General features: G+C 40.7%; 1 protein-coding gene across 1 annotated transcript in view; it reads left to right on the top strand.

The window, feature by feature from the left end:
* ELAPOR2 (endosome-lysosome associated apoptosis and autophagy regulator family member 2) overlaps nt 1-14,941 on the top strand; it is a 179,458-nt gene that overhangs the window by 79,430 nt on the left and 85,087 nt on the right. Inside the window, exon 2 of the mRNA XM_082632908.1 lies at nt 8,379-8,499. Coding sequence (XP_082489034.1) covers nt 8,379-8,499 — 121 coding nt within the window. The remainder of the gene's footprint in view (nt 1-8,378; nt 8,500-14,941) is intronic.

The following is a 14,941-nucleotide window of genomic DNA, read 5'->3' as shown; positions in this document are numbered from 1 at the left end:
ATGTACGCCAGTGTTCACTGCAGCACTATTTATTTACAATAGCCAGGACATGGAAGTAACCTAAATGTCCATCGACCTGGGCACTTCTATTCTTACAAAAACGTAAGCCCCACGAGAGCAGGGACTTGACTGCTTCATTCCCTGTGGTATCCCCAGCATCTACACAGTGGCACGGGGGAGATGTGCCAGGAATGTGTATTGCAGGACAAAATGAATTGAGTACCTATAAGGCCTTGTTTACAGAGACAGACATTGAACTCAGGTTTGAAACATGAATGTTGTCAAAATAATTTCTTAAAAGCAATCGTGTCTGCAAATGCAGAAAAGAGAATGTGTCATAAATAGATCAGATACATGTTGCTTTACTTAGCCTTAGGTTCCCATGGTAACTCACTTCATGTTCCATTTATAAAAGAAAAATCAGAATATAAATGTTTCTGCATAGTGCTGTGTGTTCATGTACTTGATAATGTAGGCTCAGAAAGTGTTTATTACGTCTCATGTGTATCTGCACTGAGTATTCTCCTGTGTTTTTTTGTTTTTTTTTTGCGGTACGCGGGCCTCTCACTGTTGTGGCCTCTCCCGTTGTAGAGCACAGGCTCCGGACGCGCAGGCTCAGCGGCCATGGCTCACGGGCCCAGCCGCTCCGCGGCATGTGGGATCTTCCCGGACCGGGGCACGAACCTGTGTCCCCTGCATCGGCAGGCGGACTCTCAACCACTGCGCCACCAGGGGAGCCCTCTCCTGTTTTTGACTTTCCCACGTAGTAGGATGTGTGCCCTCATCCGTTGGAATAGTAGTTGGAATATTTGTGCCGAGCACTACAGTTTCACGTTCTCCCTTTTTCCTTCCTGCTGTCTTGCTCTCTCAAATAAGGGTGCCACACACTTTGCTGAGCACTTAAATTTGAGGGCCTTGCTCCCAGAGGAGTTGCAGTCTCATCAAATACAGTGTTGACAAATGCTCTTGTCAACATTTCACATAAAAATACTCAAAGAGAAGGAGCCTTATATGAAGAAAATGAATTCTGTTTGCTTTCTTTGGTCCCTTCCCTCTGTGTATGTTCTCTTAGGTATCAGCACTATTTCTTCTTCTTCTACCTCTACTGCTTTTGACTCTGTAACCTCGAATTTGTGCTCATCTATTGGATCATTATAATTAACTGTGGTCAGCTCTTAATTGACTGCAGAGGATAGGCAGGGAGCATCAGGGAACTGATTTTCTCGTGAAGGGTCACTGACGTGAACACATCTCATCCTACTGAAGACCAGGCAGCTTTGTTGGTTTGTTTGTTCTTTCATTAGTTCATTTACACACTCACCTATCTATCCTTCCATCTTAGGCTAATGTATTTCACTGCATATCTTCAGGCATATTATCTTCAGACTTGGCCTCACCGTTTATCACACCTTATTAAACTAGCTAGTTATGAGGGAGCTTATGAGTAAGCACTAGAGTAGTTATAAACCCCATCTGTTTTTCAGGGCTTTCACCTCAAAGCCTTTTCAGGTGGTTCGAGATTACAGAAATTTCCTGTCTCTGAAATCATAATATAATGAGATCACATCATGCACATTTTACCCTTTTTCTAGAAAAATGGTCCCTAAAATGCAAGCCATTTGGTTGCTAAGAAATGGGTATCAGATAAGGGCGTAAGGAAAAATTGGCTGTGATGAGTTTACTGAGAAGTGGTACACATTTTACTTCACGGTAGAGTTGAGGGATTTTTGTTGGTAAGTTTTACCAGATAGTTTTTACTTGCACACTGTCTTGTGATGCCACCGTTCCACTTTGGTTCCTCAGTCTTATGCTTTCTTATAAAATTATGTAGGGTGTGTGTGTGTCCGTGTCTGTCCTGTCTGCTCCAACAAAATCATAAGCTTATTGAGTATAGGGACTATATGCTATGTTTATTTTAAATCTGTCCCATAGCATTTAGGCCATAGTACTTATTTAATAACTAAGTGTCATGTAGTAAAGAATGACATATATTAATGTTAATATATAAAAATGATATATATTGATACAGGTGTAAATCATGACAAATGATATATGTTAATGTCAATATATGTGTATTGTCAAGATAATGTCAAGACATATATATACATGTATGCATATTATTTTTATATGTGAGATTTATTTGAAACATTGTCTAGTCTCTGTGTAAACTATAGCAACTGTCATCATAATTGGGAGATGATACCCCAGGTTTTCCTTGAGCACTGTGAGGCTTTTGCAGTAAAATGACTTTTGTGTTAGAGGGTGTCAGAGAAAACCAGAGCTGGTCAGTAGTTAAAATGGTAAACACAGATTTTATTCAGGAACTATTGCAGTAGGGGAAAAGAGACCTCAGTACCGAACTGGGCTCAATTTCAAATACAGGATGAACAAGTGGGGATTTATAGTCAAGGAGCAGGGTGAGGGTCGGTGGATGAAAATTACTAAGAGGAAACATCAGGGGTGAGGGGGGATTCTAGCTAAACTGACTTGACAGGATTCTTGATAAAACTGGGTGATGCAGAGTTGAACACACAAGTCTAGAGGTCAAGGCTTCATTGGGAAGAGAGTTCAGAGGAGCCTGACTAAAGATTGGTCAAGGAGAAAGTCTTTTGTCGGGGGTCCTGTGGGCATCTAATATTTATCTGTGTATATCCCGACGTTTTCTGTTTAGGTGTAAGATAACACAGTTTGCGAGTTTGTGCCTATACTTGAGTTGTGAGTGAGTGAGTGAGTGTGTGTGTGTGTGTGCGTGATCATGATTTATACTGAGGGATAATCTTCCCTTAAGTGTTTGCTGATGTCTACTGAAAAAAAAAAAAAGCACAACGTGAGAGTTGTGACTTAAGTTTTGTTTGGGGCAAAATGAGGACTATAGCCTGGGAGGCAGCCTCTCAGAGAGCTCTGAGGAACTGCTCCAAAGAGGTAACAGGAGAGGGCAGTATGTATGTGATTCTGGTGAAGGGGCTACATCCAGTCAAGCACACATTTTGGCAGAAGGTTGCTGCTAGTCCCTAGGAGAGGATATCTCCGTTAGTGTTTTTAGTGCTTTTCCAGACAAGAGAAGATGGAAGAAATTGGGCCCATAAAATCTCCTGAAAATGTCTAACTATCTGAAGGCCTGTTCTGCCAGTTTTTTCCCAGAGCACAGAAAGCCTCATTCCTGATCTCCACCCTGCACTCCTTTCAAGGTGTGTTGAAGGTCATCGAAGGCAGTGGCTGGTGACTTTGTTCTTGCAGATAGTGACCCACAGTTTTTCATCCACACTGATCAGGTGTATTACTTTTTGGTTATTTCTTTCCTCGGTTCCCACATGTTTACAATGGAAGGTTTTCAGGGAATCCCATCATTTTGTTATTTGGCGCAGTGTTTTCATTCCCCAATGTTTTGTGATTTGTAGACATGTCTAAATAACTGCTATCTCCTGAGTCGGGTCAGGCCAAGCCCTTCCTCCAGTTTATAATTTGGAGATTGTGGCTTGTCAGCGGATGTTCTGTTGTTTAGAGTGTGCTCTGACTCACATCATTAGGTTTGGTGATAAAATGTCAGGAGCCCTGTAATGTTGGAAAAATTGTCAGGAATTTCCCCTCTTGTCAGGAAAAATGGTGAAACATGTTGAAATAGGCAGAAAAGATGACTGGCTGTCCTGTTTAGAGCACCTTGCTGAATGATCAGTTTTTGTAGGGGCCTGCATCTTTCTCTGTCTTTGAACTATTTTACAATACTGTGAGATGTAGGAAATTGATAGTAATACAAATGATTCTTGTCCATAGAAATGAAAATGCATTTTATACTTTGGAATGCATTTGATTGTTGCCCTCAGGATATTTCCCAGTTCTGCATCTCTTAGTTAATTCATTTCACTTTCCTGATTGCCTGTTTATGTGTATTTTTTGAATTCTCCTTTGAACTGATGGCAATGGCTAACTTCCAGATTGACTTGTTAATGACTTAAGTAAAATCTTTGACATGTATTAATGTTATATTTGTGTTAGAAAATTTTTACCTTTTCTTTTTAATTGCTCTTTGACATCCAGAAAATTCCCATTTCCAAGGGATCAGTTTAGCTCAATGTTTTCTTGGGTCTGTGGCCAGAGTTATGGGGTGTTATCTATAAATCTGAAAATGTATGTGCTATAGTTCTCTTTATTCAGTACCTTGAATACCATTCAGAATATTTTGGGGGCATATATTGTATCTTTAGTGATTTTACTGCATCACACTATTTCTTAAATCTCTGCTATGGGTTTAAGGGTTGACTTCAGAAATAGATGAAAAAAAATTGTTACCGGCCCAGATCAAATAGCCTGTTAAATAATTAAAAAAATAAAACCCATCTGGCAGGGGCTACAGTCTAAATTCCTGACCCAAGTGATGCCCTCTGCATGAAGTACGTTTGCATTTCAGTGTTTTTACATTATAAATAAACACATTATAGCTTCCTGCTGGAGTCCTAAGAATTTTGTAACTTAATAGCTGTGGCTCTTTAGATTTCAAGGGTATTCTAGAGGAGGCAGGTAGAATAAAGAACCATAGGAAAATTAATTGGCATATGACATCTACCACTGCAGCCAGAGAACACAACATTCTTTTTCCACGTACTTACTGCTGTTCTCATCTCATAAGGGGCAGTCTGAACAACACAGAGGCAGTGGTGGCTGAGAGTTTTCTTGAGCTTACATATTTTATTCAGAGGCCTTTCTTCATTTGAAATTCATGCCAGAATTCTCAGCACCATTATTTTGCAAGGATGATAACAAATTACCTGAATTTTACATATGGGGACCAGGATCTCAGTGGGATATGGAAATAGGAAAGTCTTCTTAATGCACATAACTGGGAACAAGAGGAATAAGAAAACCATCGTGCGGTTGCATGCCTGGCCTAGGCTCTTCTGCACTAGGAGATGGTGGTAGGCCGAGTACTATCCCACTGCTCCCCCCTGCAAAAGATACCTGTGTCCTAATCCCTGGAACCCGTGAATATGACAAAAAAAGACTTTGAAGATGTGAATAAGAATCTTGAGATGGGGGGCTTTCTGGATGGGTCCTAAATGCAATCACAAGGGGGAGGAGAAAGAAGGCAGTGTGACCACAGAGGCGGAGAATGGCACAGCCACCAGAAACTGCAAGAGGCATGGAATGGATTCTCCCCAGGGCTCCTGGAGGGAGCGCAGCTTGGCTGACATCTTGACTTTGGCCCAGTGATAACGATTTTGAACTTTTTGCCTCCAGAACGGTGAAAGGATAAGTTTCTGTTGTCTTAAGTGGCTACGTGTGTGGTAATTTGTTGCAGCATCCATAGGAAACTAATACATAAAGAGAGGGAAATCAAATGGTTTCTGCTTACCTGTGTACTCTCGTATTCTGTTTGAATGTGAAACATCCTTATGATTACTGTTAGACTTCTGTAACCATCAGGATTTTTTTTTTTTTTTTTTTTTTTTTTTTTTTTTGCGGTACGTGGGCCTCTCACTGTTGTGGCTTCCCCCGTTGCAGAGCACAGGCTCCGGGCACGCAGGCTCAGCGGCCATGGCTCACGGGCCCAGCCGCTCCGTGGCATGTGGGATCTTCCCGGACCGGGGCACGAACCTGTGTCCCCTGCATCGGCAGGCGGACTCTCAACCACTGCGCCACCAGGGAAGCTCCAACCATCAGGATTTTATATTCAAAACTTTGACCACTCCTTCTCTTTTAAAACAGTAACCTTCTATTTTAAGCACAATGGCGTTGTATAAACTGAAAACACTGGTCAGTAAACAAAAGACTTGACTTCTGCTCTCAGCTCTGCTGCTTACTAACTGGGTATCTCTGAGTAAATCGCTTATCCAATCTGAGTATCTTTTGAACAATGGGAATAATATTACCTGTTTTTCCTAATCCACATTCATTATTATGAGTATTTAATGATATAAGTACATGTGGAAAATAATGCTCAACTATTAATTATGCTCCCTCAACCTATAGCAAAGTTATCATGAGCAATTTTGGCCATAAATCACTGAACACATGAAACATTTTTCTCCCTTAGATTAGATGCTAGAAGTGGAATTTGGGGTTCAAATTTTTGAACACGTTCAAGATCCGGGTACATATTGACTGTTTCTCTCCAGAAAGCCTCCACACTTTATCCTCTCATTGGACGCACACAAGTGCTCATTTTACTGCACTGTTACCTCAGGAAGTTTTAAAAATATATATATTTTAAATGTCATGCCAACTTGATGAAAATCATTATTTGTATTTCTTTGGCAAGGTTCAACTTTATTTTATATTCTCCTTGGCCATTTGTATTGTTCTTTAATGAATTGCTTGTGTTCTTTGACCATTCTTCCAATAGTTCTTTGTCCTTTTCCTTACCGATCTTTAGAAACCCAGTATTCTTTTTATTTCACATTTTTAATTTTTAAAATTGTGGTGAAATATACACAACATCAAATTTAGCATCTTAATCATTTTAAGTGTCCAGTTCAGTAGCACTGAGTACATTCATATTGTTGTACAGCCATCACCACCATTCACTTCCAGAACTCAGAAACCCAGTATTCTTAAGTTAGTTAAACTTTGCTGTGTGTTTCTTCACCAGTTTGTTTTGTTGTTTACCTTTTACTTTTCTTTATGATGACTTTTGGTGTACAGTGTTTAACATTTGTATGTTGTCAAATTTAGTGACCTTTGTTATGTTTTCCTCCCTCCCTCCCTCTCCTCTTTTCCTACTTCCCTTCCTCCCTTTTCCCCCTCCTTCCTCCCATCTTTCCCTCTGGAAAGCCTTTCCCATTTGGCAGCTTTTATTGATTTTTTTTTTTTACATATGTAGGTTCGTCCTCAGTTGACAGTAAAACATATCTGAAATCTAGACTCTTGTCAAATAACAATCTTAAATCGTCTGTTACCAAACTTTGTAAAAAAAAATTTGAGTGGAAAAAAATACTCTTCAGAGATGATTGCCTGAAGTATAAACTGAATCTTAATTCTGGGGAGAGTCCTAATGCAGCATAAGGCCTTTGCTTCCAGCCCGGTAATTACACCTTCCCTAACTCTCAGTCCCTTCTCGTTTATCATAAGTGTGTGCGGAAATTGAAGCAGGGGAAACAGAGACTCAGGTTGTTTGTGCCTTATCCTGTTACCACTAGCTTCTTCCTCTGTATCATCCTCTGTACCCACATTGCCCTTAAGAAGGATAATAATTCTACCACTAATAAGTGCTAACCCAGTGTAGCTTAAATGCCTAACATTTTACAGACATTATCTCAATTAACTGCCACAAGAGCCATACAAGACAGGAAATACTATTATTGTAATTTTACCAATGAAAAAAATGGTTGCTTTGAGAGGTAAAGTGGCTTGTCCAATATAGCACATTGACTGCATGTGGCGGAATGAAATGTCAATTCAAACTCAGACCTGATTCCAGAACCTACCTTTTAACTGGTATTCTTTCCATGTATACACACACACACACATCACATACACACACACATATCACATATACACACACAGACTTCCCCACCTGGTTTCCTGATGGTTATGTGGCAATATTTCCATTCACTCCTGTCATTGATACAGTAAAGGAGGCAAACAGAGTAGATGAAGCAGACTAGCAACTTCTAAGATACTGAACTGAAATACTTTGGAGTAGATTTATAACTTCTCTCATTCTTGAAACGTCTAATGACATTTTGTCCTCGTTCCTCTCAGCTCAAGCATCTCACGGGTGTAATGTGCTCTGAGCATGGGAGGTCAAGTGAAGATAGAGGCCAGAGACAAGTGGGTTGGTCTTATTTGGTGATTGTAATAAATGGTCTGTGTTACAGTCTGTGATCGAAGGCAGCTTGCTGTGGTGGGGGAGATGGAGCCTGGGAGAGCTGCTTTAAAAACTGGTAGTCTTTTAGTTAGTATTTGGATGATTAATCATTCAACCTTCTGTTAAATTTTAAACAGAGTGAGAAATTAGGTCAATGGGAACAGCTCTCCTATTTCTTTCTTTGAAAAATTTGGGACAGTGACAGCCTTCAATTTCCTAGGGTTATTTTACTTTTATATTCATATCTATCAATTATTTAGAGCTTAAGAAGCCTGCAAAAAATAGGGACTGTGTGCTGTTGCCTTTTGGGGTGGGTGAGAGTACAGTTCGCTGGTCACCCCATGAGCGCCTGATTGTCATGGCCCTTGTCAGGTCCTCAGCGCCTACTCAGTGCCTGGCATGATACATTTTTGATCAAAGTACTGCTTGGTATGGATGGAGTGGGGGAAGAGTAAGGATCAAGCAGAGAGAACAGTTTGGAACCAGGCTTCCAGGCAGGTTTGGGGATGACTGAGAAAGCGCAGTTGTCCCATTAAAATTGGCTCTAACAAAGGCTTGTGTTTGTGATTATTTGCAGGAAGATTACCACTTTGAATATACAGAATGTGATAGCAGTGGCTCCAGATGGAGAGTTGCCATTCCGAATTCTGCAGTGGACTGCTCTGGCCTGCCTGACCCAGTGAGAGGCAAAGAATGCAGTACGTTTTGACTTTTTGACCGTTTGTTTTCCTGATTAAACCACAAGCCCCTCACATGAGCCCGAGAAGTTACTTGTAGGGCATATATAAAAGACCTTTGAAAAAAAGAACATTGATCTAGCAGAGCAAAAGCATCCTTTCTCAACACTCAGTGCCCTTATGTCTGGTCTGTAACGAGACACAGGCAATATTAAAGGGTGTTATTTTTATTTATTTGTTTTAATCTGGTTTACTGTCCTACTTGAAATTCTAAAGGGCAGAGTGGCAGAATTTCTATTTATTTTATTTTATTTTTTATTATTATTATTTTTTTTTGCGGTACGCGGGCCTCTCACTGTTGTGGCCTCTCCCGTTGCGGAGCACAGGCTCCCGACGTGCAAGCCCAGCGGCCATGGCTCATGGGCCCAGCCGCGGACGTGGGATCTTCCCGTTCCGGGGCATGAACCCGTGTCCCCTGCGTCGGCAGGTGGACTGTTAACCACTGCGCCACCAGGGAAGCCCAGAATTTCTATTTAATAGATTTCTTTTTTTCTTTCCATTTTAAGAGACTTTTCAAACATTTTTGATACACGTAGTAACGTTTGGTACACATAATATTGTTAAACACATTACATAAAATGTACCATCTTAATCATTTTTAAGTGTACAGTTCAGTGGCATTAAGTACAGTCACATTGTTATGATTTCATTACCAGCACACATACACACACTTTCATCCGGCAATGGATTTATTTTTTTATTTTTTTCTTCCCATAGAAATATTATAATTTGACTTTATAGTGTAACGTACAGAGAGAGTAGAGAATTGATGACTATCACATTCAACAGCTTGTCTTTTAGCAATTAAGCAAGTTTGAAGTGCAACATTTTGAATTAACAGAAATATGTCATGAAATTTATTTTCATTTATAAAATCTACTTTTTAAAATTCTTGAGTTTGGTGAGTCACAGGTTCCTGCAGTGAAGTCATCTTGGGGTGTCCTAGAGTTCAAAGCTGGAATAAGACAGAGAGATTATTTTGGTTTTCCTTCAGCCTTCCAAATGGTGTTCCTAAAAGCTGAGTTCTTTTGTTCCCAAATGAAAGAGCAGATAAGCAAATGAATTAAACGGGGAGCTAATTCCTTCCTCTTCATAGAGAAACTGTATCTCTGTTACCGGCTGGAGGAGTTTTAGCATAGGTGTGGGTTTACTGATAAAAGAGAGACAGGAAGATGGCAAATCTTAGGAGGAAAATTAAGGAAGAAAGCCATTATTTCTTGGTGAATGATATTAAATGAATACAGAGAGAACCTAAGAACCCAGGTAACCAGAGAAAGACTTGGGTCTAGCAAGAATCTTATGAGGATAGTGGTGTCAGTGGATATGAAGATGATCCAAGGCTGGGGTATATGTGACCACCTGTGCAGAAAGAGGACCAGCTCTCAGTGAGGGAGGATTGCAGTTAAAAGGGAAACAGCCTGAGTATTGCCTGTGGAATTAGCTCATTGCAAAATTGCTTCTGTCACCCTCCTAGAAAACCCGTATATCATTTATCTATATTTACCTTTTACTTGTGGGCTTATTCCTTGGTTCCTTGTAAACAGCCCTATTGAGGTGGAGTGTGTAACCATTTTGAATACTACTCTGTATCTAAGTGGTGTGCTTCTGTTGGCTGGCACTGGCTTCTGAGAACTCATTGTTCCTTTGAAATGGGCCATGGTGGAGTATTTACACCATGGGAATTGGCAAACACTACAAATCAGGTGCCTCTTGAGAGCCGGTTGTTCAACACTTACCAGGACACTAGTGATTAAATTTATTGACCAAGGGTTTAAAAATCTGTTTCAGAACTGATGCTTCAATACAAATTATTTCTATTTGAATGTTGCCAGGGATGTTTTTGCTCATTATTTACTATGATCTTCCACAGATAATGTTATGAATTTGACATGCCAGCTTGAACTGCTCTAAGAACTTGGTCTAGTAAACTCACTATTAGTTGTTTATCACTTTAAATGATGATAGTGCTTACTTTAAAAAATGATACCTGGAAATGATACTACTTATGTGATGGCTGGGGCATTTTTTGTCTTGGCAGTTTGTCTGAAATCTGAATTTACACGTATTTTTGTGTCGTATACTTATATCAGCTCTGGAACTTATTAGTCTGGCCTCTGATTGTGACTTCTTTTTGTATGGTAAAGGCAAGTTATTTTGAAACTCACTGCTGAAGGCAGTTATGGTAATAACTGAGTATTCCTTCAGTGGCTTAGATTTTCTACTGCTAGTAATAGCTACCATTTCTCATATACAGATTACATGCTAAACATCGTGCTTGGAGCTTTGCATGATTTTCTGTTGTATCCTCACAACAACCATCTCAGATAACTAGTGTTAGTATTTCCACTTTACTGATGAGAAAACTCAGGCTTAAAGTGGTGAAGTAAGTTACTGCAGGTTGGGTCATATAGCCAGGACATGGCAGATCTGGGGTTCAAGTACAGACATGTTTGATTCCAGAGCCTGTCTCTTACCCACTGAGTTAGATTGCCACTTGAAGATGACAGCCTGGCGGAGCTTCCAGGGCCCTATTGGGGTGGGGATGGTGTGGCATAACGCTCTGTCGCTGGCCATCATCAAGGGAAGGTATTCGATGTTTGTGTTTCAAGGATAAAAGAGGATAAAAGTGTTGGGGTTCAGGAGTGGCATGTTACTTGCAAGCTGTGCCTGAGTGATGCCCAGACCTGCGATGGGGGGGTGATGCCCACAGACACTAGACTCAGCAGTTACATTTTGATGATATGGCCCAGGAGTTGGGCCACATAAAAGAAAAGAAAAACGCGGAACACGGCAGCTTCAAGTAAGTGAAAAATATTTAGGGCGATGGTTGTGTGAGACATAATTTCCCCAGATCCTAGTGTCTCTCAGTGAAGCAAAACCCAGAATGTGGCCTCGGTGGAAATTCCTATAGAGTCTTCAAAATGTAATTAGCTAGATCTTTCCCCCTTCCTCAGAAAGAAGCAGTAGAGGAGGCCTTTCCTTAGGAAAGGGATTATGGGAATGTTTATGTAGCACCTGTGCATTTTTTTAAATAGAATTGATGGGCAAGCTATATTATATCTTTATTTTTAAAAACAATCATGTAAAATCTGGCTACAAGGCTCTGCGTGAAGCTTAATGAGAAGTCAGGCATCCGTTTTTGCTGTGGCCGATTGCTGGACTGTATGTGAGCTTGAGGCTTGCTGCCCTCAGGAAGTGGGATGGAGAGACCTCTGGTTATTAACTGACACAGCTTCTCATTGTCCTGCCGTCCCCCTGCTCTGGAAACCTCAGTGTCTTAGGCAGTGCTGCAGTGGGCCGCTGAAATGCCTTCATCTTGCTCCTTCTCTCTGCTGGCTCCAGGCTTAGCTCCAGGGAACTTTGCTGCTTCTTCCAAGCCCTGGTGCTGAGTCTCGTGTCCGTGGGCATCACTCAGGCACAGCTTGCAGGTGGCATGTCATTCCTGAACACAGCACTCATTGCCTCCTCCCAGAACGAGGGGATATAACCCCTGTTCTGACTCCATCCGTTCTCCACTGCTGCGTCACTTCCCTCTTGCATGAGAGTTTAAAAAATCTTCCCTTGACTCTCTGGGTGTCCTCTTGACTTTCTTAGATTGTCAAAAACAATAGTCATTTTGGAATGGTTGCCTGGATGGGGTACCTTCTCTCTCTCCTTCTTCTCTCTCTTCTCTCACCAACCACAGAGGGGAGAAGGGACTTTTTGTTTCAAACCAAACCTTAGAAATAAAAGCCTGGCTACTAGGAGTGAGGAGAGAATTCCTTTACCTATTGCCTTACATATTTTCAGAAAAGTCTAGAGCACTGAAGGGAAATAAACATAAGTTATCTCTTCCTTTGGGGAGTGTGTATCTTCTCTTGCTTACTCCTTCCCATATTTCTCAGCCCATGACTTCAACCTTAACACATCATTTTCTAATTGGGGATGACTATTTAAGATATTTGTAATCCCATTTGGTATGTTAGCATCAGGTTATAGTATTGTGGGCATTGTTTAATCTTGTACTTCAGTATTTATATAAACTAATATTTGGTTCTTAGATTAAGAAATGCTATATACAGATTAGAAGAAAAACCCTTGACTACAATTGTTTTCCTTTTTCCATTGTGTCTCTCTGATCTATTGTCATAACCTACATCTCATGGGCCTTAAGGAGTAAGCAGAGGTGACAGTTTGAGTCAACATCTTTTGATTCTAGTTTGGAGTTGAAAGAGAGGAAGGATTCTCATGGAAAGAGAGTTGGCTTTAGCTTCCTGGGTGGGATATTTAAAAATCCATTTTTGGGGGGAATCATAGCTCTTTGAAATGTAGGCTCTTCTGCAGGACTCAATACCTAGTCTATTTCAGTCGTGTAGCGATGTTATTGGTACGGCAGCCAGTGCCTCTGGGCAAATTGAGTACGTTGATATTGAATGGTGATTGCGTATCATGCCGGAAGTCTGTTCTGTGGAATACTCATCCCAAGAAATATTTCATGTAAACAAAAAAAGCGTGTTGAGGTTTTTTGTCGTGAAATACCAATACTTTTAAAAAATGGTGAATGCTGTATCCCCTTGATGGAGGGATGCAGTCCACATTTTCATAATAAAATCTCTGAGAAACATGGTAATTATTTATAAAACATTTACTGTGTGTTAACTGCATTCTGTTTTACCCAGAGTTTCCCAAGTATATTTGATTATAGGACTCTTTTATCCAATGTGTAATTGCACCCTTTTGCTAATTTCTGCATATAACGTTTTTGGAGGAACACAGACTTAAATACACATGGCAGGCTAATTTAGTAAATTTTTATACGTTGTTACTTGTGCTATGATTTAACTAATTTCATGCAATTTCTTTGCTCTGTAAGTCTCAGTTGGAGCATTACCGCATGGGTGTCCAGTCCCAGGCCTCCCACAGTTAGTGGCCAGGTGTGATATACGTCTCAGATGAAACCCCAGATCTGCAACAGGCTTGTATGTCTTGAGCAAAATATTTAGTCCACAGGTATTTATTGAGTTTTAATTCGTTCACTAAACATTTGTTGAGTATTGATGATAGGGATCCAAAAATAAATGAACAAGAGATTCCTGTTTTTTCCAGGACTTTTTATTCTAGTAAGTGAGCCCATGGGTAATAAATTATTTCGAGTATAGGGGCAAAGTGCAAGATAGATACAAATACCTAGGGTGATCTTGCTGGGGAGGGAGGGAGTCAAGAGGACCTCACAGTGAAGCAGGTGTGAGTTTGAAATGCAGACTGAATCACCTTGGAAAGTTATCTGACTCCTGGCAGGTTGATGTGAAGAACTGTGCCCTGACTTCGAGTTGAGCCAGGGATTAAATGCCATACTTAACGGGCCGTACGTGTTAGTTTTCTGAGGATCTCTGAGGCGAACCCTCAAGGAAGGTGTTCATGCACTCGATGAAGCAGAGTGGCATTTGAGGCAGAGGAAACGCGGGCAGAGGTGCAACTTAGAGGCAGCACTGGGTTTTCCTGGGGGCTCTGGGAGGTCTGTGTGGATGGCACTCAGGGAGAATGTGAGCAGGGACAGAGGTTCTGACAAATCTCATAGGCTCAGTGTGTTACACCAAGGACTTTAACCTGGAGACAGCTATTCGCAGGTGTTTGCGGGCCTTAAATGGAATGATAAATGTAATCTATAGTGCCTGGAGTCATAATTATATAATAATATAACTTAGTGAAAGTAACAATAAAATGCATAATAGCCAATCTTTACTTGCTGTATGTCAGGCACAGCTGTAAATGCTTTACAGGTGTTCAGTCAAACCCAGTCATGCCAACGACCTTGTGAAGGAGGCACTGGGATACCTCCCACAGGTAGGTCAAAGGCAGAACCGGGATTTGAAACCGAGCACCCTACCTCCTGGGTCCGTGTTCTTAACCCCTATGGTGTCGCGCCTCTTTGGACAGGACTACAGTGTTTGTTGAACAAGTTGTTAGGCCCCTTCTTGAGGCATTGTGGTCACCTTACATTTACCTCTTGATAGAAATATGATGCAAATCTCCTATAGGTAAGTGGAGTTTTTAAAAGATGGCATCTAAAGCCTCCGATATATTGCTTGGGGGTTTATTTTAATTGATTACTGACCTGCGTGTAGATTTTATTCTTAATTGTGTCTATTTTTCTGAAAGGTAAGGGAATAACGTTCTGAATGTAAGGCACATTTGTAGTTATATCCTCAAATACAATGAGTTGCTTAGCTTTTTTCTTCTGTGTCTAGAAAACTGTAGACATGTCTAGAAAACATACATAGAGTACGCGTTCATTATCTAACATGTATTAGAAAAATATCGGTATTTTTTCAACTACAGAAATGCTTAATTTAGGATAGAGTCCTGTTTCATTCTTCCCAAGAGGAGAGGAGCTGTCATCCTCTCCTGGATCCTAAGGCAGCTT

The sequence above is a fragment of the Mesoplodon mirus genome, assembly GCF_964341445.2.
Source record: "Mesoplodon mirus genome assembly, chromosome: 9".
Classification (NCBI taxonomy): Eukaryota; Metazoa; Chordata; class Mammalia; order Artiodactyla; family Ziphiidae; genus Mesoplodon; species Mesoplodon mirus.
This window is presented reverse-complemented; position numbering and strand designations above follow the sequence as displayed.